Genomic DNA, 27,001 nt, shown 5'->3' on the forward strand with positions numbered 1-27,001 from the left:
GTACCAGTGCCCCAGGTCCCTGCAATGGCAGGGAATTGATTAAGTGAGATACACCCAGATAATCCTGGCAAGTGACTCAAACCCACACCTTATAAAGGAAGGCAAAAAACCCTCCCAAGATTACTGCCAATCTGACCCGGGGGGAAAAGTCCTGCCTGACTCCACATAGGGCAATCAGTTAGACACTAAACGTGTTGGCAAGAACTAGCCAGCCAAGAGAATACTCAATGCCACTTCTGAGCTGTGGCCCACTCCACCCCCAATGTCCCATCTCCAACCGTGGTCATCTCCTGATGCGTCAGAGGAAAGAGATATAAAACCCTGCCCGAATACATTGGGTGAAAAAAATCCCTCCTGGTGCCTGGCTGAACCTCTGAAGCATGAGCTTTAGGAACACAGGATGTAGGCCAGAAATGAGCCCCAGGGCTGCTGAGCCCTCCCGTCACAAACAACCGTTATACAATTGCACTCCACATTTTTTCCAGCTCTCTCTCAAAACTAATTAAGTTGTTTACCCCCACAGCTCCCACTGGGAGGCTATTCCAGAACCTCACCTCTCTGATGATTAGAAACCTTCTAATTTCCAGCCTGTATTTGTTCATGGCCAGTTGATATTCATTTGTTCTTGGGTCAACATTATTCTTTAACTTAAATAACTCTTCACCATCCCTGGTATTCATCCCCCGAATGTATTTATAGAGAGAAATCATATCCCCTCTCAGCTAGACTAAACAGACCAAGCTCTTCCAGTCTCCTCTCATAAGACCCTCCATTCCCCATATCATCCCAGAGAGGCACCAGTGCACATGCCCAGAGGCAGAAAGTTAGGCGCTTTGGGAACCTTTACTGTCAAAATTTGAACACTGAGTGAGTTTAGGCACCTACAGGGTTAGGTGGTAGCTTAGTGGGGGTTTTGTGGATCACAGTGGTTCCTATAACTGGAATATAGGCACCTAAATTTCAGATTTAGGTGCATAAATCCCTCTGGATGTGGGCCCGTGTCCATTCAATCCTGGGTTTCTCAGTGTTCTAGTAGTATGAATGTTCTCTGTAAGTGTTTTTGTTGTTTACATTTAGGCATCATTATGCTGATTTTTCCATCTCTCTTTTAGTTTGAGTAATCCCAGGACCCGATAAGAAATGCAACCAATGTGTTTCATGCACATTAAACGGTAGGAAACGTGTTTGCTTACAAAATGCAACTAGTTCCTGTCCACTCAGGCTCCCTTTATCATTTTAAAGCAAAATATATTGTTAATTCATTAATGTTGATTGGAGTGTCCCAACATGTCTTTACTCCCTTTCAAAAGTGTCACGCATACCTATGCCTTTATAAACAATTGATTATTACCCAAAAAATAATAAGGTACTTGGCATAGGATCTGTATAAGTGGGCAATATACCATACACTGGCAGATTAACACCTGTATTCTTATTAATTTATTTTAGTGTTAGAGATTTAATATTTATTATTTGTAGTATTTCAGTCGAATTGAAATTGTGCTATATGTGTGTACAGTAAGACAGTTCCCACCACAATGAGCTTTCAGTCAAAATATATTTTTACCCTCTGTCCTGTAAAATCCTCTCTCTTTCATTATGCATTTTATAATGTGACTGTATATAAGATAATAAACATACTCACATACCCCAAAACGTTCAATTCAGATTATATTAATAGGTCTGTTGATTAATCGCAGTTAACTCACGCGATTAACTGAAAAAAATTACTAGTGATTAAAAATTTAATCGCAATTAATCAGTTTTAATCACAATGTTAAACAATATAATACCAATTGAAATTTAGTAAATATTTTGAATGTTTTTCTACATTTTCTAATATATTGTTTCAATTACAACACAGAACACAAAGTGTACAGTGCTCACTTTATATTATTATTTTTATTACAAATATTTGCACTGTAAAAATGATAAACAAAAGAAATCGTATTTTTCAATTCACCTCATACAAGTACCGTAATGCAATCTCTTTATCGTGAAAATGCAACTTACAAATGTAGATTTACATTCTTTTGTTTTTGAGTGTAGTTATGTAACAAAAAATCTTTAGAGCCTACAAGTCCTACTTCTTATTCAGCCAATCGCTCAGACAAACAAGTTTGTTAACATTTGCAGGAGATACTGCTGCCTGCTTCTTATTTACAACGTCACCTGAAAGTGAGAACAGGCATTCGCATGGCACTTTTATAGCAGGCATTGCAAGGTATTTATGTGCCAGATATGCTAATCATTCGTATGCCCCTTCATGCTTCAGTCACAATTCCAGAGGACATGCTTCCATGCTGCTGACACTCGTTAAAAAAAATAACGCATTAATTAAATTTTGACTGAACTCCTTGGTGGAGAATTGTATGTCCCCTGCTCTATTTTACCTACATTCTGCCATGTATTTCATATTATACCAGTCTCGGATGATGACCCAGCACATGTTTTTCAGTTTAAGGACACTTTCACTGCAGATTTGACAAAACGCAAAGAAGGTACCAATGTGAGATTTCTAAAGATAACTACAGCACTTGACCCAAGGTTTAAGAATCTGAAGTGTCTTCCAAAATCTGAGAGGAATGAGGTGTAGAGCATGCTTTCAGAAGTCTTAAAAAAGCAACACTTGATGCGGAAACTACAGAACCCGAACCACCAAAAAAGAAAACCAAACTTCTACTGGTGGCATGTGACTCAGATGATGAAAGTGAACATGCATTGGTCTGCACTGCTTTGGATCATTATCAAGCAGACCCCATCATGAGCACGTATATGTGTCCTCTGGAATGGTGGTTGACGCATGAAGGGACATATGACTCCTTAGCACATCTGTCATGTAAATATATTGCAACACTGGCTACAACAGTGCCATGTGAATGCCTGTTCTCACACTCAGGTGACATTGTAAACAAGAAGCAGGCAACATTATCTCCTGCAAATGTAAACAAACTTGTATGTCTAAGTGACTGGCTGAACAAGAAGTAGGACTGAATGGACTTGTAGGCTCTAAAGTTTTACTTTTTTATTTTTGAATGCAGTTATTTTTTGTACATAATTCTACATTTGTAAATTCAACTTTCATGATAAAGAAATTGCATTACAGTACTTGTATGAGTTGAATTGAAAAATACTATTTTGTTTTTTACAGCACAAATATTTGTAATAAAACAAATGTGAGCACTGTACACTTTGTGTGCTGTGTTGTAATTGAAATCAATATATTTGAAAATATAGAAAACATCCAAAAATATTTAAATAGTATTCTATTATTAACAGTGTGATTAATTGCGATTAATTTTTTTAATCATGTGATTAATCATGATATTTTTTTAATCGCTTGACAGCCCTAATTAGCAATGATTTGGTATGCGAATAAAATTTTGTTCAATATTTTTCTGTTTCAAACCATATTTAGGGATTATTTTCTGTTAAGTATTGTAACAAAAGTTGATAGAAAAATAATACACTAAGTGAAATACCTCTGTTCAAGTCAGTTTTTTCAGTTGTTCACTATCTCTCCAAAGACATGATTAAATGCAGGGGGAGAAAACTTGGAGTTATGGCCCAGGAACTGAATTTTGTAATGAGTCTGGTGTGGAGTAAAGTCACTATATTGGACTAGCCTTTGTCAGAGAAGCTGCTGGATGGCTGAAGATTTGAACATACTTGAGGTCAAATCCTGTCCCTAATGATTTTACTGGGAGTTTTGCTGTGAAATATTTTACTACTGTAAATGCAAATGCATTAATGTATTACAGTAAATATGAATACTGTTTATATATTTAATATTCTCATGCTGTACATATGATTCCAAGGATCTATACATTTTACTTTAAAGGTCAATAGGAAGATGTACTTGCGCGTCTAGGGCCTAATCCAGCTCCTATTAAAATCAAGAGAGATGCCAAGGCTGATCCTGAGCTGATGTAAATTGTCCAAGCTTCACTGACTTAAAATCAACAAAAAATGTGAGGATGAAAGGGGGAACAAATGATCACTCATTGACAACAAAGTCAAGGTAAAGGACAAAATTAACCAAAGCACCAAGGAGCATAAAAAGAAATTATCTAAGGCCTGGTCTACACTAGGCTAAACTGTCGAAGTTAGCGCCGTTAAATCGAATTAACCCTGCACCCGTCCACACTGCGATGCTATTTAGTTCGACATAGAGGTCTCTTTAATTCGACTTCTGTACTCCTCCCCGACGAGGGGAGTAGCGCTAAATTCGACATGGCCATGTCGAATTAGGCTAGGTGTGGATGGAAATCGACGCTAATAGCTCCGGGAGCTATCCCACAGTGCACCACTCTGTTGACGCTCTGGACAGCAGTGCGAGCTCGGATGCTCTGACCAGCCACACAGGAAAAGCCCCGGGAAAATTTGAATTTGAATTCCTTTTCCTGTCTGGCCAGTTTGAATCTCATTTCCTGTCTGGACATCGTGGCGAGCACAGCAGCACTGGCAACGATGCAGAGCTCTCCAGCAGTGATGGCCGTGCAGTCTGGGAATAGAAAGAGAGCCCCAGCATGGACTGATCGTGAAGTCTTGGATCTCATCGCTGTGTGGGGCGATGAGTCCGTGCTTTCCGAGCTGCGATCCAAAAGAAGGAATGCAAAGATCTACGAGAAGATCTCTAAAGACATGGCAGAGAGAGGATACAGCCGGGATGCAACGCAGTGCCGCGTGAAAATCAAGGAGCTGAGACAAGGCTACCAGAAGACCAAAGAGGCAAACGGACGCTCCGGATCCCATCCCCAGACATCCCGTTTCTACGAGGCACTGCATTCCATCCTCGGTGCTGCCGCCACCACTACCCCACCAGTGACCGTGGACTCTGAGGATGGGATACTGTCCACGGCCGGTTCCTCAGACATGTTAGGGGACGGGGAAGATGAGGAAGGAGATGAGGAGGGCGAGGCAGTTGGCAGCTCTCACAACGCTGATTTCCCCGACAGCCAGGATCTCTTCATCACCCTTACAGAGATCCCCTACGAAGCGTCCCCAGCCATTACCCCGGACACAGAATCTGGTGAAGGATCAGCCAGTAAGTGTTGTAAACATCTAAACATTTATTTTTAACAAAACAGGAATATTAACAATTAAAAGAATGGGTTGTTCATGATTAGTGTGCCCTAGGCGCTTAACGGTTTAGTAAGGGGCAGTGCAAGTTTTGAAAAGAAATCTAGCAATGTCCGGTTTTCAGTGATTGTCCTGCACAAGCCGCTCTACTGTGTATTCCCTGCTACTGCAGCTACAGTAAAATGCGGTCTATATGTGCGGGGATAGAGCAGTAATCCTCCTGGGACATCTCGATGAAGCTCTCCTGGAGGTAACTTGAAAGCCGTTGCATGAGGTTCTTGGGGAGAGCGGCCTTATTGGGTCCTCCGAAGTACGACACGTTGCCGCGCCACGAGATTATCAGGTACTCGGGGATCATTGCTCTGCACAGCAGGGCGGCATACGGCCCTGGTCTTTGGAGGCTTTCCCGGAGCATTCTCTCTTTGTCGCTCTCGGAGATCCTCATCAGGGTGATGTCGGCCATGGTGACCTGCTTTTAATTAGGTAGGGGAATGTTAGTGTTGGGACTGCTTTCCCGTTCCTTTACAGAACTGTCACCGCTGGTTTGCAGCCACGCGGTGGAGGCGGGAGAGGGGCAGCCGAAAGGGATCGTTCCCGGGGACAGCCGCGAGGGGGTGGGACAGGGGCAGAGTTCCCGCTTGCCGGATTGCTGGCAGCAGGGACTGACATTGATTTAAATGTGAAATGAGGCCAGTGGTAATATAAAAGTTTTAAACTGCCACAAGTGTACGGCTTACCATGTCTGCCTGCAACAGAAATTCCGTTGTGCTGCTTCGCTTCTCAAATGTGCTGTTCAAGACCCCAGGCACAGAATGCGAAGGCCGAGAATTCGACCTTGTGCTGAGTGCGCATGTGAAAGGTGCTGTGCATGGTCTTGTTCACAGAGAAAGACTATGTTCTTTGTTCACAACTACATTTATCTTTCAGAGGAATTCACTCCCTTTTTCCCATTTCCACAGCCCCGTCTGCGACTGTCTCACAACCTAGCCTGGAATCACACTCCCAGAGGCTAGCGCGGATTAGGCGTAGGAAGAAGAGGACACGGGAGGACATGTTCTCTGAGCTTATGGCCTCTTCCCAAGCCCAGGCAGCACAGCAGACCCAGTGGCGGGAGAACTTGACCCGAATGCACCAAGCCAACATGGATCGGGAGGAGAGGTGGCGGCAGGAAGACCAGCAGGCGACTCAAACGCTGCTTGGACTACTGAGGGAGCAAACGGACACGCTCCGGCGCCTTGTGGATGTTCTGCAGGAACGGAGGCAGGAGGACAGAGCCCCGCTGCAGTCCATCTCTAACCGCCCTCCCCCGCCACCAAGTCCCATACCCACCTCACCCAAAGTGCAAAGAAGGAGAGGCGGCAGAGTCCCTGCTAACTCTCACTCCACCCCTGCAGAGAGCTCTAGTAGCAGAAGGCTCTCATTTCCCAAAATTTGAAAAGTTCTTTCCTTCCCGCCTGACACAAGCCCACGTCCAAGTTTCACCTCCCAATGCCATGTGTAGTTGATAATAAAAAATTCGTTTCTGTTAACTACTGTTTCAATCATGTTCTTTTGGAGGAGGAGGGGAAAGGGGGTTGGAAATTGGACAGGACAGTCTCCTTTGGCAGGGTACATAGTCGGGGGCAGGCACAGCAGCAGGGCACATACACAGTGCAGTGATGCAGTGACTAGTTGCCCCGGTTAGTCTGGGAGGTTGTTTTGATGTAATGTTGGGGGGGGTGGGTTGCTCTGTGACTTTGTGGCGGGGGAGGGCAGTTACAGATCTTAAGCGCCGGTCCTTAGACAGGATCACAGAGCCACACAGCATGGGATCTGTAACCGTCCTCCCCCTGCCACAAAGTCAAATAGACCTCCCATACACACAGTCCCGATCAGGAGGGGTGACAGGCTCCGTTGAAACAAGCATCCCACCGCAGCGGAGCCTGTCAATCCTTGAGTTTAGAAGCTGCATTCGCATCACAACACTAGACCCGCCCCGCACCACAGTCTGCGTCCCAGTTTTAAAAAATTCCCGCTAAAACAGTATTAAAGAAAACGGTGTGCTTTAACAAAGTAGAACTATTTTTATTTCGACACGTGTGTTGGAGGGGGGGTGAAGGGGGTATGTAACTGGATAGGATAGTCAACATTACCTGGGTAAAGAAACGGGGGCAGGTTTAGCTTCTCAGTACACAAACTATAAAATCACAGGTTACCCTGCTCACTCAGGAACTTTGCTTTCAAAGCCTCCCGGATGCACAGCGCTTCCCGCTGGTCTCTTCTAATCGCCCGGCTGTCTGGCTGTGAGTAATCACCAGCCAGGCTATTTTCCTCAACCTCCCACCCCGCCATAAAGGTCTCCCCCTTGCTCTCACAGAGATTGTGGAGCACACAGCAAGCTGCTATAACAATGGGGATATTGGTTTCGCTGAGATCACAGCGAGTCAGTAAGCTTCTCCATCTCCCCTTGAGACGGCCAAAAGCACACTCCACCACCATTCTGCACTTGCTCAGCCGGTAGTTGAAGAGTTCTTTTTCAGTGTCCAGGGCGCCAGTATAGGGCTTCATGAGCCAGGGCATTAGCGGGTAGGCTGGGTCCCCGAGGATGACTATAGGCATCTCCACATCCCCAACAGTTATTTTGTGGTCCGGGAAGTAAATACCTTGTTGCAGCCGTCTAAACAGACCAGAGTTCCTGAAAACACGAGCGTCATGAACCTTGCCCGGCCATCCCACGTAGATGTTGGTAAAACGTCCCCTGTGGTCCACCAGTGCTTGCAGCACCATGGAAAAGTATCCCTTTCGGTTAATGTACTGGGTGGCCTGGTGGTCCGGTGCCAGGATAGGGATGTGAGTTCCATCTATGGCCCCACCGCAGTTTGGGAATCCCATCGCTGCGAAGCCATCTATGATCGCCTCCACGTTTCCCAGGGTCACTACCTTTGGCAGCAGTACATCAACGATTGCCTTCGCTACTTGCATCACAACAACCCCCACGGTAGATTTGCCCACCCCAAACTGGTTCGCGACTGACCGGTAGCTGTCTGGCGTTGCAAGCTTCCACAGGGCTATGGCCACTCGCTTCTGTACACTCAGTGCAGCTCGCAACCGGGTGTCACTGCGCTTCAGGGCAGGGGACAGCAACTCACAAAGTTCCAGGAAAGTTCCCTTCCGCATGCGAAAGTTTCGCAGCCACTGGGATTCATCCCAGACCTGCAGCACTATGCGGTCCCACCACTCAGTGCTTGTCTCCCGTGCCCAGAATCGCCGTTCCACGGCATCAACATGACCCATTGCCACTGTGATGTCCTCGGCGCTGGGTCGCCTGCTTTCTGACAGGTCTGTGCTACTCTCAGACTTCAGGACATCACCGCGGTGCCGTAGCCTCCTTGCCTGACTTTTCTGCATCTGCCTCAGGGAAACCTTTATGATAAGCTGCGAGACGTTGAGAGCGGCCACAACTGCAGCGATGGTCGCAGCGGGCTCCATGCTCGGAGTACAGTGGCGTCCGCGCTGTCAATGACTGGAAAAGCGCGCGAACTGTTTTCCCGCCGGCGCTTTCAGGGAGGGAGGGCGGGAGTGATGGACGGATGACGACAGTTTCCCAAAAGCACCCTCGACTCATTTTGTTACCCAGAAGGCATTGCCGGCTACACCCAGAATTCCAATGGGCAGAGGGGACTGCGGGAACTGTGGGATAGCTGACCACAGTGCACCGCTTCGAATGGCGACGCTATCACCGTTAGTGTGGACGCACAAAGTCGAATTACTGTCCTTAGTGTGGACACACACGTTCGACTTTGCAATATCGATTACAAAAATTCGATGCAAGTAAAATCGAACTACTCTCGTAGTGTAGACAAGGCCTAACTGTCTTTACACCCATGCTAGGAATGTTAGTAATAAATAAGAGGCAATGGAATCAACCATTTATTAGCACAAATTCTACGTAGATGGTATTACTGAAACCCGTTGGGAAGATTTGCATAACTGGAATATAACCTATTTAGGAAGGATCACGGAGGCAAAAGGGGAAGAAGGACACTCTAAAATGACCTTAGTAGTTTCTGAGTCACTGACAGCTCAAAAGCAAATGATCTAGGTCCTTGCCCTGCTCTATTTAACATTTTCATCAATGGTCTGGAAGAAAATAAAATAATTACAGATAACACAAACATCGAGGAAAGTGGTAAAGAATTAACAGGACAGGTCACTGATACAAAGCAACCTGGTTCGCTTGGTAAGCTCATCACATGCAAAACAATATGTATTTCAATATGGCTAAATGTAAAGTCATGCCTCTAGTAACAAAAAATGTAGACCATACATCCTTACAGGACGGGGACACTATCCTGGGAAGCAGGGACTCAGGAAATTAAAAAAAAAATTAAATGATCATGGTGGATGGTGAGCTGAACATGAGCACCCAGTGCGACACTATAGCCAAAAGGGCTAATGTGATCCTTGGATGTATAAATGGGAATATCAAGTAGTAGGCAGATTGTATAACCTCTCTACTTGGCACTGGCATAACTGCTACTGGAACAATATGTCCAGTTCAGGTGTCCAGAATTGAAGTAAATTGGAGAGGGTTCAGAGAAGAGTGATGACATGACTAAAGGATTAGAAAACATGCTTTATAGTGATAAATTTAATGGATTGAGCTCCTTGAGTCTATCAAAGAGAAGGTTAAGGGGTGGTTTGATCATTGTTTAGAAGTACCTACATGGGGAATAGAGGTGTGATAGTAGAAGGCACTTCAGTGTGGCAGACCAAAGTATAATAAGATGCAATGGCTGGAAGTTGAAGCTAGATGAATTCAGACTAGAAAAGAAATAAGGTGCTTTTTTTTTTTTTTTAAGTGAGGGTAATTAATCTTTGGAATGTCTCACTAAGAGCGGTGGTGGAGTCTTCATCACTGGAACATTTTATATTGAGATTAAATGCTTTCTCTGAGATATTCTCTAGTTCAGAGAGAAATTAATTCAGGGAAGTCCTCTGGCCTGTGTTACACAGGAGGACAGACTAGAGGATCACAATGGTCCCTTCTGGCCTGCTAATCCATGATGACTTCAATTCCAGACCTCCTTTTTTGCCTTCTAGGGCAGACTCAACCAGTTCAGGATTAATCAACTGCATGCGGGCCCTGGTTTTGCTGCATAAAGGGTGTCTCCCTTTAATGTCATCTTGCATTTGACCAGGATTTTTCCCACACTATGGGAACTAATACAGTCTGAACGTATGTCTATCATAATGCCATCTAGCATTAGTATTACAGACTAGTGATATGCGAGTGAATTTAAAAGACTTGTCTTGCGAAGTGAAATATTATAAATTTTACGGCTAAGTAAATTTAAAACACCCTCTGGACTCCAGAGAAATGAAAGGAAATAGAAAATTATGCACTAATACACACTGTACTGTTCAACTGAAACAGAGAATTATAGGGATAGGTAACTTATTTTGCCCAATTTTTGTACCTTCAGGAAAGTCTTGAGTCTGAAAGCTTGACTGCAACCATGAAAGTTTCTGAATTCACATTTTGGATAGGAAAGACTGAAAAAAATGGTACAACAAGGGAAGGAGAAAAATTCTAAAGAAAGAATGTATCTCATCTAAACATACAATACATACAGCACTAACTATGTCAGTCTACCTTTTCTGAGGGTAGCAGTTTTCTGCTATCCCTATTATAGTCCAATAATTCCAATCTGCTAGTAAAACAAGGATTGTTTAAAAGCTGACTCTCCAAGAAAAAAAATGTATGTTTAAATCCCAGAGAGAAAAAAGGTTTACAAATGCAAAGCCAGATCCTCAGCTGGTATAAATCAGCATAGCACCATTGAAGTGAATGGGGCTATGCCCAGTTACACTAGCTGAAGATCTGGCCCTCATACTAATTTTGCAAACCCAATAGCCCTGCTGTGCACAGAGCACACATTTTCATAACATTCAGAAAGTGAGATTTTTCAGCTGAAGTTCGTACAAAAACTCAAGGGCCGGGGGAGGAAGGGGGAAGAGAGTAAAAAAAGGGCAGAAGAGCACCAGAAAATAAAAACAGATTAGGACAGATTTTGTTCTCAGTTACACTGTACATAAACCCAGAGTAACTCCTATAGAATCAGTGGAATTAAACTTGTGAATAGTTGATATGAGAGTAAAATGAGACCCAACAAACAACTGAGAATAATTTGACTTGTAGAGGAAGTCTCTCATTTCTAGTACTACAGTCCTCCACAAATAGATATTTCATTATAAAAATTCTAAATACTATGGCTACCACACCAGCTGCTAAGGATCACTAGAAATTTATCATATGGTAATGCAGCACTCTGAGCTAAGCAAAGCACATGAACCTAACTATGGTACAAGCTAGGTAGTTTCACTACAACACTAACACTATTTGCGTAAATATTGTTGAAAGACAGAGAAGAGAGAGAAGGAAACTCTGCATCTTAAATATAGGGTCTTTAATGCTGACATACATCAAAATGCTGTGTATACTTCTGGAACCCTTCTATAAAAATGTCTCTAACTCTAGGGACTCATTGTATAAGTTAGTTATGCACCATTTAAATGTGAAAAATGCACACTTTACTTGGAAAAAGATGTGTGATGTGAAGTGTTTTTAAGAATAATTGAATGATTTTGTGATTCATTAAATGCTTTTTCCTCCACACACAAGTAATGACTTTTCCAATGTGTACCCAAAGGGGGAAAAGTCAAAAGAGTGAGAGGAGGGTGAAGAGTCCATAGGAAAAGGATCATTTTCAGAGTTTTTTTCTTTCATTCTTTATCTCTTTCTCATCCAAGAGAAACAGAACAATGAGCAAAAACGTAAGTGGCAGCATTTAGAAAATAAAATAAAAACAACATTCCTCAACACCAGAAACAGAAGTATTAGGTTACAAGTTGTCTATTTTTTGTTTTAAGGTGGAATACAAAAAATTGTGGCACCTAAAGTTGATTGAATATGGCTTCTCCCGCATATCCCTGCTGTGACCAAGGGATCATATACCCAATATGTCTTTATGCCAAAGTGTAAATCTTCAGTTTCCTCCTCTCTCTCTCTTTTTTAAACTAGGGAAACAATACACACCTTGACTCCTGCAAAAAAGATCTCTGGCAAAATCACAAAACGCCTGCTTAAATAATACCCAAAAGGTAACTCTGTACATTCCACTGGCCAGAAATAACTCTCAGCTAGGCGAATCCATGAGAAAGTTAAAAGGATATTGTAACGCTCTTAGGGGAGCTGTAGCACTATAAGAGCAATATGAGGCAATGTCCTAACATGAGCTATCACTTTATGTATGTGCTATATACACTAGCATGAATTATATTACAACATTTGGCACACTATAGCTTTTGATCTGTTTTGACTTATGACCTATGTCCTATTGTGACCTTTATGGCTGAACCTGTAGAGAATAGTTCAAACAATAGATATACATGATAGATGACAGATAGGATAAAAAGATATAAGGGATATAAACACATAGTGCATTAGCCAGCCAAAAAACTGCATGAAACTAAGATGAAACTTCCCCTACCAGCAGGATATTATGAGTTTTCTTACACCTTCCTCTGAAGTATCTGGAGCCAGGATACCCAGCCTACATGGACTACTGGTCTGATCAGGTATGGCAGTTCTCATATTCCTGGGAATATGGCAAGGAATCTTCTAACAAAGTTAAAATCACTGCAGACCATTCCAGCTGCAAAGGTGGCTGAACTAGATGGAATTACTATAAGTTCATCTCTCTTAGAGCTATTGTATCTGGCTTTCTGTAAACTCAGGCAGACATTCCTGCATTGATTTGAACTCAGGTCACATTTTCAAGGTTATTTTCACAACCATAAAAGCTAGAAACATTTTTTTTCTAAATGAAAACTGTGGGCTTGTTTACAAAACAAGCAAAATATCTCTGATGCAAAAGGCTGTCTGGACACTCTTATTTGGGTTCAAACTAGGCTTATTCCAGTATAAGTCTAGTCAAACAGCAATAGATTAAGCTAAACCAAAATAAGCCACTGAAACTGAAATAACTGTCTACCAAGGCTAGGTCTACACTACCCTCCTGAATCGGCGGGTAGAAATCGATCTCTCGGGGATCGAATTATCGCGTCTCGTCGGGACGCAACAATCGATCCCCGAATCGACGCTCTTACTCCACCAGCAGAGGTGGGAGTAAGCGCCGTTGACGGGGAGCCGCGGAGGTCGATTTTGCCGCCGTCCTCACAGTGTGGTAAGTCGGCTCCGATACGTCGAATTCAGCTACGCGAATTTGCGTATCTTAAATCGACCCCCCCCTGTAGTGAAGACCTGCCCCAAGACAAGGGGGTTTATACTGGTTTAACCAAAAGCAGTTTAAAAACCGATTATAGCTAAACCAGTGCAACTCCTCTATGTAGACAAGGCCTAAGATTCTGGAGCACAATCCCTGTTTTCTTTTACATTGTAAAATTATTCTACATCAGCAGAATACACAGAACCCCATCCACAGTTGGGAATTAACATGACGCAAATAGGGTCTGAGTCTTCTTTTATTTACATTGCTGTAAATCAGGAGGTGCTCCATTGAATGTAATGGAGTTACACGGGTGAAAAAGAGGTGTAGGAGAGAAGGGAATCAACAGTCTTCAAACAGGTGTCAGCAAAATGGGTGCTTTAATACCTGATGGTGAGTTTACACACACTCAAATGATTAGTTTAGTCCATATTTGCAGCAAGACACCTGGCACCAGCCAAAAGGGGGTGGTCTCCAACTTCAGTTGACCCCTAGAATACATGGACATATAGAAATTCTTAATGTGCTGGGAACATGGTTAAATTCTGGATTGTTGGAGCAATAGCTCAACTGACTTTTGCCATATTCCAGGTTTGCTGGCTGCCATTTGTGGATGCACAGATCCAAAGTGTGCTGGGCTTGCTCTGTATTATCACGTTCAAAGGTATATTTTGCAGAAACTGTACATAATGTGAATAAAGGTTGCCTGGGATCATCGATTACATTATTTCATTAACCATTATTCTTGTAAAGAATAAATAGGGGCCAAAATGTTCTTCTTGACTTAGTAGTAGTGCCATTAAAACCAGCATAAATGGAAAGAGGGTTAAGAATCTTTCTATCTGACTACATTCCTGACTTTTATGTATTATCTTCTTTAAATGGAGTCTGTATCCTTACCACCTGTTTGTCAACTCCAGCCTTTCTTGTTTATCCAAAATCCCTCTACACAGGTGCCATTCTTCTGTCCCAGGGCTCTACGTTGTCCCAATCTGCCCCCGGTTCCCTGGAGTCCCGTTATTGGCTTAGTCTTTCTCTTACTGCATCACTTTGAAGTTTCTTCTCCTCACCTTTGAAACACTACAATAATTCATCCTCCCTTACCTCTCTGCTCTCATTTCTTACTATGTGCGTTGCTCTGCAACTCCTTCTCGCAGTCCTGACTTTACATCTTTGGGGAAAAACAAAGGGTTTAGGGTGTTACAAAAAGTGGAAGAGAGGAAATGAGATGGATTCCACAGTACAGTAAGCCTCCACATCCTAATGCCATGCCATGCCAAATGACAATTGGCTTCAGATGCAACCGATGGCCCAGGCGGTGCCAAGTTAAATCCAATTCACTATTTAATGTGCAGTCAGGGTTAAGGGCCACATGATGGTCATAAAAGTTGGATCAAAATAGTATCCAACTCAATGAAAATTGTGCCTCTGCATTCTAAACAAGCTGCAAGCAAGAGACCCTACTAAAAGCTATTGGAGGGCATTGCAATAATTTTAACTTAAATGGTTAGGTCAGATTGTGAAAAATGTGACAATTTAACTGAAAAATAAGTGTCACATGCAACCTGTTTAGGATGCTAAGAGACATAGTCTTGACTGTCCCAACTAGTGCCTAGGGACAGAAAAGTAGTTGAAGAGGGAGTTCCCATCCATCCTGCTCTAGGAGCCCCACTTTCATTAGGGACTCCCAGAAGACAAAATCCCTTCTCTCCCTGTAACAAGTGTGTAAAATAATCAGACAACAAGTTAATACTTAAATGCCCCTTACTCTCTTCTACCTCCTTCCTAGGCAATGGAAATAGACCCTTTCTACTACTATATAACCATATGCAATACTAGAACATCTGCAGGACATGCCAGTCTATTTCAGGTAGTGTGGGAGGGTACTCTGTTGTCTATAGAAAGTTGACACCAGTACAATTTGTACTTCATGTTGGGTGAATCTAACCCCATGGCTTTATCTTTTTTTCTTGCAACTTCTTTCACATTGCCCTTCTATCTGTGTTTCAAACATCCCTCTCCTTTTCCAAATTCCTCCTCAAAATCCTAGCTTTTTGGACTAGGAAATAACACTACTCTAACCTGTTATTTTTTATCACCTCCTTTCCTACGCAGGAATGCAGATGGTAAGTTCCTCAAGGATTGGATCTGACTTCTCACATGTTTCTTCTGATTCCTTCTCACTGCTCTCCTTTTCTTTTCTCCACATCTGAGTTTCCATGCCAATGGCTCTGGCCAGGGACGGCTCTATGTTTTTTGCTGTGCTTGGGGCGGCAGTCAGGCGGCTTTCGGCGGCATGATTGTGGGCGGTCCGCTGGTCACGCAGATTCAGCGGCGTTTCTGTGAGTGATCTGCCGGTCCCGCGCCTTCGGCATACCCGCTGCCGAATTGCTGCCGAAGCCGCGGGACCGGCAGGCCTCCCTCAGGCATGCCGCTGAAGGCTGCCTGAATACCGCCTTCACAGAGACTGGCGCACCGCCCCCCGTGGCTTGCCGCCCCAGGCACGTGCTTGCTGCGCTGGTGCCTGGAGCTGCCCCTGACTCTGGCTGCCGCTAAGTTAGTACTTGATACAACATCATTTTATGTATGGAAGGGAGAGCGCAAACATTTTGAGGCAAACTTTTTGGATAGCTGTTGAGTTAAGTTTCCTAAATAACCGTGTGACATTACCCAGCATACAATCTGGACTGTTGAACAGCTTTGTCCTCTGAATTCTCCAGTCTGGATTGCCTTTTACACTGCTTTGCTGTGAGATCGACCACTCCTGGTCTGCTCACACAACCTCCAGCATGTAAATCACTCCCAGCTATACTGTCTGAGTGCTATAGCTAGCCACTCATGAAATACACTGAAGAACACCACCAGCAAATTCCCATTCCCAGACTTTCCTCAAAAAATGCGTGTCTTGTACTGCCCAGCCCTTTCCTGGACAACACAACCTCATATAAAGTCTGACATTTTATTAATAGAAAATGATATGCACAAATCCTGTTATCTTAAATGTAGTTTCCCAAACATTTCAATCAAAGCACACTGGTTTAGGTAAAGCAATAAAACAAGTTGATTAACTACAGAAAGATAGATTTTAAGTGATTACAGGTAATGAGGCATAAAAGTCAGAATTGGTTACAACGAAATAAAAGGTGAAATGCAAACTAACACCTAACTTAACAAGCTAAGTGAATTCAAAGTGAATTCTCTCTCACCATATGTTCTAGAAGTCTAACTGGCTGAATTTCTTTCTTCCAGGATCAAGTGTTGTTGATGCGGTGAGTAGAGTTGAGGGGAGAGATCTTTTGGGGCATCTGTTTCCCTTTCTTATAGTTCTCTTATTTGAAAATCATCTCCAGCTAATTTTCAGGAGACAGCAAGTCTGTGGGGATGGGACCCTCCTGCTGTTTCTTTGCCAAAATGTAGCTCTTGTTCACACCCTTTCTCCTGCCAAAGAATGGCCACTTCACCAGGAGATAGTCCATTTTATTTCGTTGACACCTGCCTGAGGTGGCTTTGTGGCTGCTTCCCAGGCTTTGGAATATGTTTTAGTAACATCATATAGTATAATCTTATAACTGTGCATACAATGTTGCCACACATATTTTACCAGGACAATAAAGATCTGCAAATCATGAGTTTTTAAATGATACCTCACAAGGCATACTTTGTAAAAAGTTTATGATAGTCTTGTAAAAGGGAATACAGATTGTCACAAACTGTAAATGTTTTTCTAATGCCCAGCAATGCTCCATTCTTAACTCACACCACTGTACCCATTTTGAGTACAGCAGGAACATACCAGCATGATATTTTACATTTTATGCTCTATAGTACCCAGGTACAGTAGCCTTCGTAATTAATAGAATGGGAAGATTTAACAATGTGTTTTCTGGGTTTTGACGATTAAAGTTGGGCTAAATTATGTCTCTTGAGAGTCAGATGCATGCTGGAGAGGAAGAGAGGAGTTGCACTGGGAGGTGTTTTAAAAGATGCAGCATGCCCGTCCCTGAGTTTTGCTCTGCTCACTCCACTCAGATACACCCCTTGGGTTATTTCCCTTATGCAGCAGCAGCCCAACAATCACAGAAATGTGGAGCTGGAAGGGACCTTGAGAAGTCATCAAGTCCAGCACTCGTTGCTGCAGCAGGACCAAATAAACTGTGGGTTTTGGAGCAGGGTAAAAAGACTCCTATCCCACCCTTTCCAACTACCCTATCTTCACTGGAGTGGGCATATTTTGGCCCTGAAAGTATTTTAGTGTACTCTGAGGGGCTTGCAGTTGATATACTTGGATTTATAGCATTGTAATATACTAAACTACCAAGCATGCTGGGTTGTTTTTTGAATTCCAGTGATATGTTTTAAAGCATTGCACAAACAGAAAAAGTATAGACCTTTCTAGAAATTCAACAAGCTGGTGTTTGCTGAAAATGGCTTTCAAATGATTTACTTTTTTTTTTTTTTTTTACAAAGAAAGGTGAAGGGTGGGAGGAGAACAGATTTTTTAAATTATATTAACACTCACTACCGGCAAAAGCATTTGCAGAGTTATCTAAATCTCTTGTGGGCATTTTAGCAAAAGTCCAATACAGAAATACACCGGAAAGAAATGACTAGTTGATTGGGCTACAAGCCAATCTTAGCTGCAACTGCATGGTATCATGAAACACCTTGGCCCCTTCCACAAGAAGAAATAATCAAGTCTCTGTGGCACTGTGTTCCTGAGGCATTTGCTTTAGTCTTATGTGTATATGTCACTCTGGTTACTCACAAAAGATAAAAGAGCTGGAAGGTCAGGAAGAGAGAGAAGTGGAATCTTAAAAACAATCATTTTCTGAAAAAGATCTCATGGTGCATTAAGATTTACAATTGCTCAGCTGTTCTTAAGCATAAAGAGCTAAATCCAACCCACTAGATCAGGAGATGCCAAGTTCTATGTTTTCACACCACACTCTTCTGTGGTTCCTCTTCAGGAGGGATGCTTTGGCTTCCACTGAGATCTCAAGAGCAGTTAATTGGCAGACAGTACTGCGAGCATAATAATAAATAAATGGAGATATCCTATCTCCTAGAACTGGAAAGGATCTTGAAAGGTCATCAAGTCCAGCCCCCTGCCTTCACTAGCAGGACCAAGTACTGATTTTACCCCAGATCCTTAAATGGCCCCCTCAAGGATTGAACTCACAATCCTGGGTTTAATAGGCCAATTCTCAAACCACTGAGCTATCCCTCCCTCTGAATCAGTGCATCCCTTGGTCTCCCTTTGGGGGCAGTGCTTGTTGCTTATAGGCCTCCCTCTGTGGAAAGGACACTGCAAGTGACTTGTGCCACAACCTCCTTCCAAGCAGACCTGGGCCTCCTCCAGGGTCTGCACCAGTGGTAATGAACGTGGCACTGCGTCACTAAAGTTATTGCCTTACAAGTTACAGCCAGGGCTACTGCAAATGTTTCCTCTAAACCGCCTGTCCTAACACACAAAGCTGCCATGAAAAAAAAGGACCCAATACATATTGCTATATAACGGAGAGTAATTTCATCACAATAAAATTATGAATTAAACCTGTATTCATTTTTAATTACATGAGTTACTACAAACGTGAGCAGAATTATCTTCACTACATTATAATAAGCAGTAGTCCAGTGTTTAACAACATTTACAGTGTGTTAGAATGATGTTCATGATTTGGGGGTTAGAAGCCACACTCCTCTGTGCCTTGACACAGTGGGCCAAATAAAGCGCAGTCATTTAAACAAGGGACTTCTGTGTTAGAGACCTCGAACAACATGACATAACAGATTGCTAACAGAATCTCAGAGGTTTCTCCAGCTATGACTTGTTATGGATTTACTTTGGACTGGACCAATGGGCTGAGGTATGTCATTAAAATGAAGGACTACAACTTGAAAGATTTATATGCCTGCGTTCGCTAGCCATGTTCATTTATGAGCTCACTCCTTCATTCACTAAGCTATGCATGAACCTGCCACACACATGAATTATTCAGCATAGATGGTTATCTACCATATGAAAGTAGGTGAGAACAAGATACTTCTTACCTTCCTGACCCCCTTGCTGGTGAGGCAAGGGTGCAGGTTCCTCCTGGTTGATAGATAAAAGCCATAAAGGGAGCCATGTCCCTTGAACTGCACAGGTGACTGACAGCTCTGAAACAGAACCAGTTGCCAGGAGAAATTAAGGGCTGTAATAGGCAAAAGAATCCTCCAGTGTAGAACAGGAGAAGCAGGAACACTCTCCACAATCCCCTTCCAGATCCCCAAAAGGTACTACATTTGTCCTATGGGGGAAAAGAGAAGTCAGTTCAGCATTCAGATCCAGCAAAATGCTCCCTCATGGCAACTCCATAACATCCACAGACCTCCCTTGGGAGGAGGGGAGCAGTACTACAGAGAGCTGCCTGGATGATTTATTGTCAAGACTGCAATGCCCTCAAAACTGTGGTATACAGGGCATGGAGACCCTTGTGTGCCAGGCCCAGTCTGTTCAGAAATAGTCAAGGCTGGTGTGGAGCAGTTTACTTGGAAGTAAGTACCCAAATTCTCTCAATTAAATTAGCAGTTTATATGCCCCATATTCCTAATTAACCAAGCACTAGAATGACCAAACAGTTTCCATGCTAATAAAACTAACATAGCAGAAAAAGGTAGTTCAACCCATGATCACAGAAAGTCATTGTTTCCTGAAAAGTTCCAAGCTCCAGAAGTATCCTAAATCCAGCAAAAATTTGACAGGCACCAAGCGTTGGCAAGAGAGGACTGGGAGGAAGCATAGAGGAGATCAAGAGATGTAAATAATAAAAGTTTTCAGGAACAGCCCTGAGAGATGGGATACCTAGTTGAAGAAGTAGCCTTAAGGACATAAAAAATAGATGGCATTAAGTATCTGTAACCAGAGAGCTGAAGAGTTCAGTTTCTTAGTAAAAACCTCTAGGAGGGTGAGGATGTGTTAATAAGAAGGGTTGAAATATAAAGAGGCATACTCTTATAATAAAGATGAGCATAAAACTAAATGTATTTATCTATCTATTATAACTAAAAAGGCAGAGGCCTGCCTGTGGCTGCAATAATGAGAAAACAGTGTTTTAGATTACATAGATAGACATGAGTCCTGCACCATATTGCAGGTAGATCAAATCTATGCGTTTTTGCATCTGTTTCTAGTTTTTCCACTGACATGCTGGTAATGGGGTCTGGGTTCAAGTTTGCATTTTTGACCCCTTTCTACAGAACATAAAATACTATTAGCACTAAGTTTCATAACAGAGGTATTCCCAAATATTATTACATGATACCGAGAACCTAACGCAACGTCTACACTTGGAACTGGGGGTGATTCCCAACTCGAGTAGACATACTTGTGCTAGCGCTCATCAAACTACTATGCTAAAAATAGTGTAGCTGTGGTACCATGGATGGTGGCATGAGCCGATGGGTAAGTACTCAGGCTGACTAGCCTGTGCCACCACTCTCCTCTGCCCTTACTGCCATGGCTAAGCTACTATTTTTAGGACACTAGCTCAATGAGCGCTAGCACGAGTATGTCGACTTGAGCTGGGAACCACATGCCTAGTTCCCAGTGTAGACGTAGCCTTAGTTTTCTTAATGAATAAATATGTTCTTTGCACTTACATAGTATTTTCTGTCACTCTTCTCAGCTGGGTTCATTCATGAATTTGTTTCTATAGTGGGTCCAGGACATTTTAGGATTCTTGAAAAATTACAATAATTTATGTGCCTAATTTGCACATACAATTAATCCAATTGCACATGCAAACCCTGTATTTGAGTACACAATTGGCCAGTTTGACCTTTGTGCAAACATGTCTGATTTTTGCAGTACCATATAGCAGAGTAGATTCAACTATGCACAGACCTAAGCAACGTCACTAAGATAACATAAGAAGTCTGCAGCAGATGAGATCTTCTCATTGTCAGTCCTGTTTCTTAACCACAGTGCCATCCTTCCTTCTGTCGTTCATTCAAAAAAATTCTAGTCCTTCTGATTATGTTATTTTATACTGTAAAGGCCACCATTACAATGTCTTTCATATATTTATCAGTTTTAAAGCTAAAAGGGGTCATTATGATCATCTGATCTGATCACCTGTACAATATAGGCTACAGAACCTCATCCAATAACTTCTACATCAGCATATAACTTCTCTTTGGGCTATAGCACTCAGTTACAGACTGTTAGTATGGAGAATCCACCACATCTCTAGGTAAGTTGTCTCACTTAAAAATTGTGTTTTATTTCTAGTCTGAATATCTGTAACCAGGTTTAGCTTCCAACCACTAGATCTTGCTATGCTTTTTCTGCTAGATTAAGAGGTGTATACTATCAGAATTCTTTCACATTTAGCTACTTGTAGACCATAATCAAGTCACCTTTTAACCTGAACAAAACAGTCTGAACTTTTTTAGTCTCTCAGTATATGGCAAGCATTCCAGATCTCACATCATTCTTCTAGTTCTTTTCTAAACCCCTCCCAATTTGGCAACCAGAACTGGACATGAACAGTACTCCAGTAATAGTCTGGCTAATTATGTATACAGAGGTAATACCACTTCCCTAATCCCACTTGATAGTCCCCTGCTTATACAACCAAGCTACACTTGCCCTCTTAGCTACAGCAATGCATTGACAATTCATGTTCAGTTGGTTATCTGCCATGCCCGTTAAATCCTTTTCAGAGTCACTGCTTTCCAGAATAGAGTCCCTCTCCTAATAAATGTGATCTACACTTTGTTCCTAGATGTATAGCCTTGCATTTGGCTGTATTAAAATGCATGTTTTTCAAATAAGCCCATCTTTTAGCCCAAGCCCAGGTCAGCCTATATAATGGACCTGCCCTCATCATTATTACCATTCCACCAATGTTTGTGTCATCTGAAAATTTTACTAGCAATAATTTTATATTTTCTTCCAGATCATTATAGCATTGGGCAGAGAACAGATACCTGCAGAACCCCACTAGAAACACCCCCATTGGATGACAATTCCACATCTACAATTTAATGTTGCAATCTGCCAGTTAACTAGTTTTTAACCCATTGATAGACTGCATTGATTTTGTATAGTGCTGATTGTTTTTTTAATCAGAGTGACATGTTAGAATAAGTAAGTCTAAATATATCTAAACAATGATCTTTATCAACCAAACTTGTGATCTTATAAAAAAACAAGTTTATTTGACACAACCTGTTTTCCATAAAACCATGTTAATTGGCATTAATTATGACACCACCCTTTAATTTTTTACTAGCTGCATGCCACCGCAGTCTTTCCCTGATTTTGCCTGAGATGGATGGCAGGCTAATCCTCCTATAATTTCCTTTGCCATCCCATATACCCTATTTAAATATGAGTACATTGGCTTTTTTCCTCCAGTCCTTTAGAATTTCCCCCGGGTTCCTCTGGAACTTCTTCAGTGTTCCAAGATTTAAAAAAATCAACATTAATGGTTCAGGGGAACTCCCCAGACAATTCTCTTAACATGCTTGGATGCAAGTTATCTGGTCTTGCTGATTTGAAAGTGTTTAACTTTAGGAGTTGCAGTTTAGTATCCTTCCAAGTTAGTGATGAAAAGGAATTATTTTATTATCACTATAGGATATGAATACATCCTCCTCCTTCTCCCTGAATGCAGAAGAGAAATATTTACTGAATATTTGCCTTTTCTGCATCATGACTAATAATTTCACCATCTTTGTCTAGTATCAGACTTATACATTGATAGGATTTTGATTGTTCCCAGTATATTTAGGGAATTCCTTCTTATTGTTATTAACCCTACTGGCCACAGATTTTTTCATTGATCCTTTTAGCTTCCCTTATCAATTGTCTGCATTTCCTAACTGCTGCTTCCCCATTTTTCCTTTTGTTATTTATTATTGCTGCCTTCATTTTCTTAGTCAGGATATATTTTTTAATCAAAGACAACTTCTTTTGTGATTGTGGAATTGTTTCTTTTTGGGCATCTAATAAAGCATACTTAAACAATTCTCAATTATAATTCAAATTTTTATGTTATATGTTTCCTCTTACTCAATTTTATACAGTTGTTTACAGTTTTGGGAAACTGTCCTTTTTTAAAGCACATACAGTAAACCTGTGTTACCTGGCACTTTACCAACCGTAAAGCTCTAGAAACCGGCATTTCTAATATCTCCATAAAAAGTCCAGTTGGCGCAGGGCCGGCAGGCTTCCTCTCTGGCTCCACATAGCTCTCCAGAAGTGATGACATGTCCTGCTGCTCCTAGGTGGAGAAATGGTCATGGGGGCTGTGTGCGCTGCCCTGGCCCTGCGACGAGCACTGGTTCCGCAGCTCCCATTGGTCGGGAACTGTGGCCAATGGGAGCTGCAGGGGTGGCACCTGCAGGCGGAGGCAGCGCAAAGAGCTGCTAGGTCGCGCTTCCGCCTAGGAGCAGTAGGGACATGTCGTCGCTTGCAGGGAGCCACCCAATCTGAGTACTGCCTGGCACCCTGAAATCCCTCCCATGCCCCATCCTGCCCCGAACCCCCGCCCGCACCCAAACGCCCTCCCAGAGCCCATGCCTTGCACCCCCTCCGGCACCCAAACTCCCTCCCTCCATTGGTAAGTATAACTCTTACTTAACCAGAATTTTTGACTAACCGGCACCGCCATTCCCCCAACATGCCGCTTAACAAAGCTTCTCCTGTTTTTTATATATATTTTACTGGTTTGGACAATATTCTGTTTGTACATAGCAAGTGAAATTAGACCATGATCAGTTTCACCTAGGCAATTAACAGTTTTTAGTTTATAAATTTAGAGCAGTTCATTGTGAGGAAGTTTAGGGCAACTGGTCAGGGAATCAGCCTGGGACTCATGCTCTGCTACAGACATTCTGTGTGACTTTGGTTAAGTCCCTTACTCTCCATGTATCTCAGCTCCCTATCTGTAAATTAGGAATCAAAGTTTCCTACTTTACAGGGCTGTTGTAAAGATAAATATATTAAAAACTGAGCTGCTCAGAAACTACAGTAATGGGAACCATGTTAGTACCTTGGATAAAAATTTGCAGTTGTGGAGACCTGTGAAATGTGAAAACAATGAGGAGTCCTTGTGGCACCTTAGAGACTAACAAATTTATTTGGGCATAAGCTTTTGTGGGCTAGAAGTGGACGAAAGCTTATGCCCAAATAAATTTGTTAGTTTTTAAGGTGCCACAAGGACTCCTCATTGTTTTTGCTGATACAGACTAACACGGCTACCACTCTGAAATCTGAAATGTGAGTGTTTCAGTTTTGAAAGGGAAGATTTTTACTGGTGATGGATCAGATCCAGTACCACAGATCCAGGCACAGGTCAGAGATGCTGCTCAAATCTCTCTCTCTACAGTGCACAGAATTCAAAACACCAAATCCAAACATCCCTGACTGTAAAGTCAGACCCAGATTTTGATTGAAAAATCTCTCTGAATTCTGGCTCGCTAAACCTTACCCAACTGTAATTTGACCTAGTTTGAGTAGCTCTACTTAAACCGGTGTTATGTTTTCAGTACTAAACTCTGATGACTTGATAGCTCCCCAGGGTTTTTTGGTTACAGTTTAAGTACAGAGCTGACATTGCATGCTATTTTTCTGAAATCCCAGAGGTAATATTACAGATGAGATACAGGTAAGTGGAGATGTATACGATGATTAAGATAGAGTGTGGATATCTTCAAAGATACAGTGACATAGCCACTATCCTGCAGGTTCATTCATTCTCAGATCACTTTAGTCTGGTTAAAAAAGTAAAAGCTAGAAATTTAGCAATTTGTTCACTTTTGTTTCTTGCCGACCCCAAAATCATACTAAGGGCTTGATTCTGCCACCCTTACGTTGAAGAGTACCTCATTCTGCAAGCAGTCCGATTGAGCTCAATGGGACAACTTGGGGAATATAGTACAATTCAGTGTGGGTAAAGGCAGGGCCGGCTCCAGGCACCAGCTTGCCAAGCAGGTGCTTGTGGCGGCGTCTCTGGAGAGGGACGGCATGTCCAGCTATTCGGTGGCAATTCGGCAGATGGCCCCTCACTGCCGCTCGGAGCGAAGGACCTCCCGCCGAATTGCCTCAGCAGATCGCGATTGCGGCTTTTTTTTTTTTTTTGGCCGCTTGGGGCGGCAAAAACCCTGGAGCCGGTCCTGGGTAAAGGTACCGGAATTTGGCCCTTAGTTAGCAATTACATTACAATTCTTCATGCCTAGCTCTCAGAACACTTCACAAAAAGTGGGTGAGCCTCATCCTCCTCATTTCCAGGGGCCACACTGAGGCACAGTTAGGTAAAGTGATTTATCCTATGTTACATAGCAAGAAAGAGGCAGATCCAAAAACAGAACCAAAGCCCTCTACTTCCTATTCTGTGCCAACTTCACTGGACCAGGATAACATGCAATAAAAACACCGTTATTAATAATAACCACTGCTACATTTTTCTGAAGATTACACTTAGAAAGAAAAATGCCTACTTTCTTTTTCTTTTCTTTTCTTTTTTTCCTTAGGAGATATGTGATGTTTTTATCAGCCAATCAGTGGAAATCATGCTGTGGTCTGGTCACAATATCTCAGAACCTGGGAAATTGAAAAACTGCAGGGGTAGCAAATTCATGAATCCCAAAGATTTAGGATCTTCATGCGGAATAGTCAAGGGTTCTATTCTATTTCCCAGAATTTATGCCTTTGTTTTCTTATAATAAAGGAAGTTTCTAGCTTCTGGTTGGGAAGATAACCTTGACAATATAAACCAACGTACTTTCATCTTGCGAAGTCCTCATCCTTACCGGCTAAAAACAATAGCATCAAGAGATATTAACTTCCTCCATTCATCTTAAAAGCGTGTCAGCTTTGAAGCATAAAATATGAACAATTAAGTGCCAACACAGTTAACCAATTCACTGCTCATTGTCAAATTAGAAACATCCAGTAAACATGATTATCCTGTGGCTGGATGTTCCTGGTGTGTCTTGACATGCTTATTCAGTTGAAAGGATGTTATGTGAGAATAAGACTGCACATTATGAATATGCAAAGAGAGTGAAACCTGCTTGGTGTGTGTGGTTTTTTTTAAGTACCATCAAAGGGCCTGCTGTTTTCTGGCCACTATAATAGGCGGCTGCATAATGCAGTGTGTTTAATGCAAGGTCTGAAAAACTTTCCAATCACCTCGTGCCTCACTGCAGGCAACAACTGTGAGATCTCTCACCTGCTCTCCACCTCTAACTTCTCTACAAGACCCCTCACCCCATCCTGTCTTGGCTGTTAGCCTCCTTTCCCCCGACACACATTCCCTCATTTGTAATCTGTCTCTTTTCTTGCGCCATCTGCTGCAAGTACAAGCACACTCCTAGTCCCATTCTGCCAAAACAACTCTTGAACTTCTTCACAGGCCCCACTACTGTAGCATAGTTTCCATCTGGTGATTTTTAGGGGCACATAGGATACCAGACTCCTCTTGGTGAATTTATTGAGGGAATTGTTTGTCTTATGAAGTGTTAAGGGAACATTAAGGGGAGGGGAGTACTCCATATGGGCCCAGGAACACACAACCAGGTCTAACCTGGCCGCAGCTTGTGTTTGGTTGGCAGCATGACCACGTGAGCAATACTTTCATGCACTCTCTTTCAGAACA

General features: G+C 42.5%; 1 protein-coding gene and 1 long non-coding RNA gene across 6 annotated transcripts in view; both read left to right on the plus strand.

Moving 5' to 3' along the window:
- LOC101940774 (uncharacterized) overlaps positions 1–26,399 on the plus strand; it is a 39,008-nt gene extending 12,609 nt beyond the window's left edge. The window contains exons 4-6 of one of the 5 annotated variants that reach the window (XR_010598272.1): positions 1,113–1,172; positions 12,621–12,702; positions 13,944–15,571. This is a non-coding gene — a long non-coding RNA (uncharacterized LOC101940774). Of the gene's footprint in view, positions 1–1,112; positions 1,173–2,458; positions 3,394–12,617; positions 15,572–25,874 lie in introns of those variants that run through there. The other 4 variants (XR_006175968.2, XR_010598271.1, XR_010598270.1 and 1 more) reach the window with 4 other exon arrangements.
- Positions 4,471–6,611, plus strand: LOC135981310 (uncharacterized). The gene is made up of 2 exons (XM_065583186.1): positions 4,471–5,047; positions 6,042–6,611. Exons 1-2 carry the CDS (start codon positions 4,471–4,473, stop codon positions 6,515–6,517), a joined length of 1,053 nt encoding a protein of 350 aa, XP_065439258.1. The 3' UTR covers positions 6,518–6,611.
- Positions 26,400–27,001: the final 602 nt, after the last annotated feature.

The sequence above is a fragment of the Chrysemys picta genome, chromosome 2, assembly GCF_011386835.1.
Source record: "Chrysemys picta bellii isolate R12L10 chromosome 2, ASM1138683v2, whole genome shotgun sequence".
NCBI lineage: Eukaryota > Metazoa > Chordata > Testudines > Emydidae > Chrysemys > Chrysemys picta.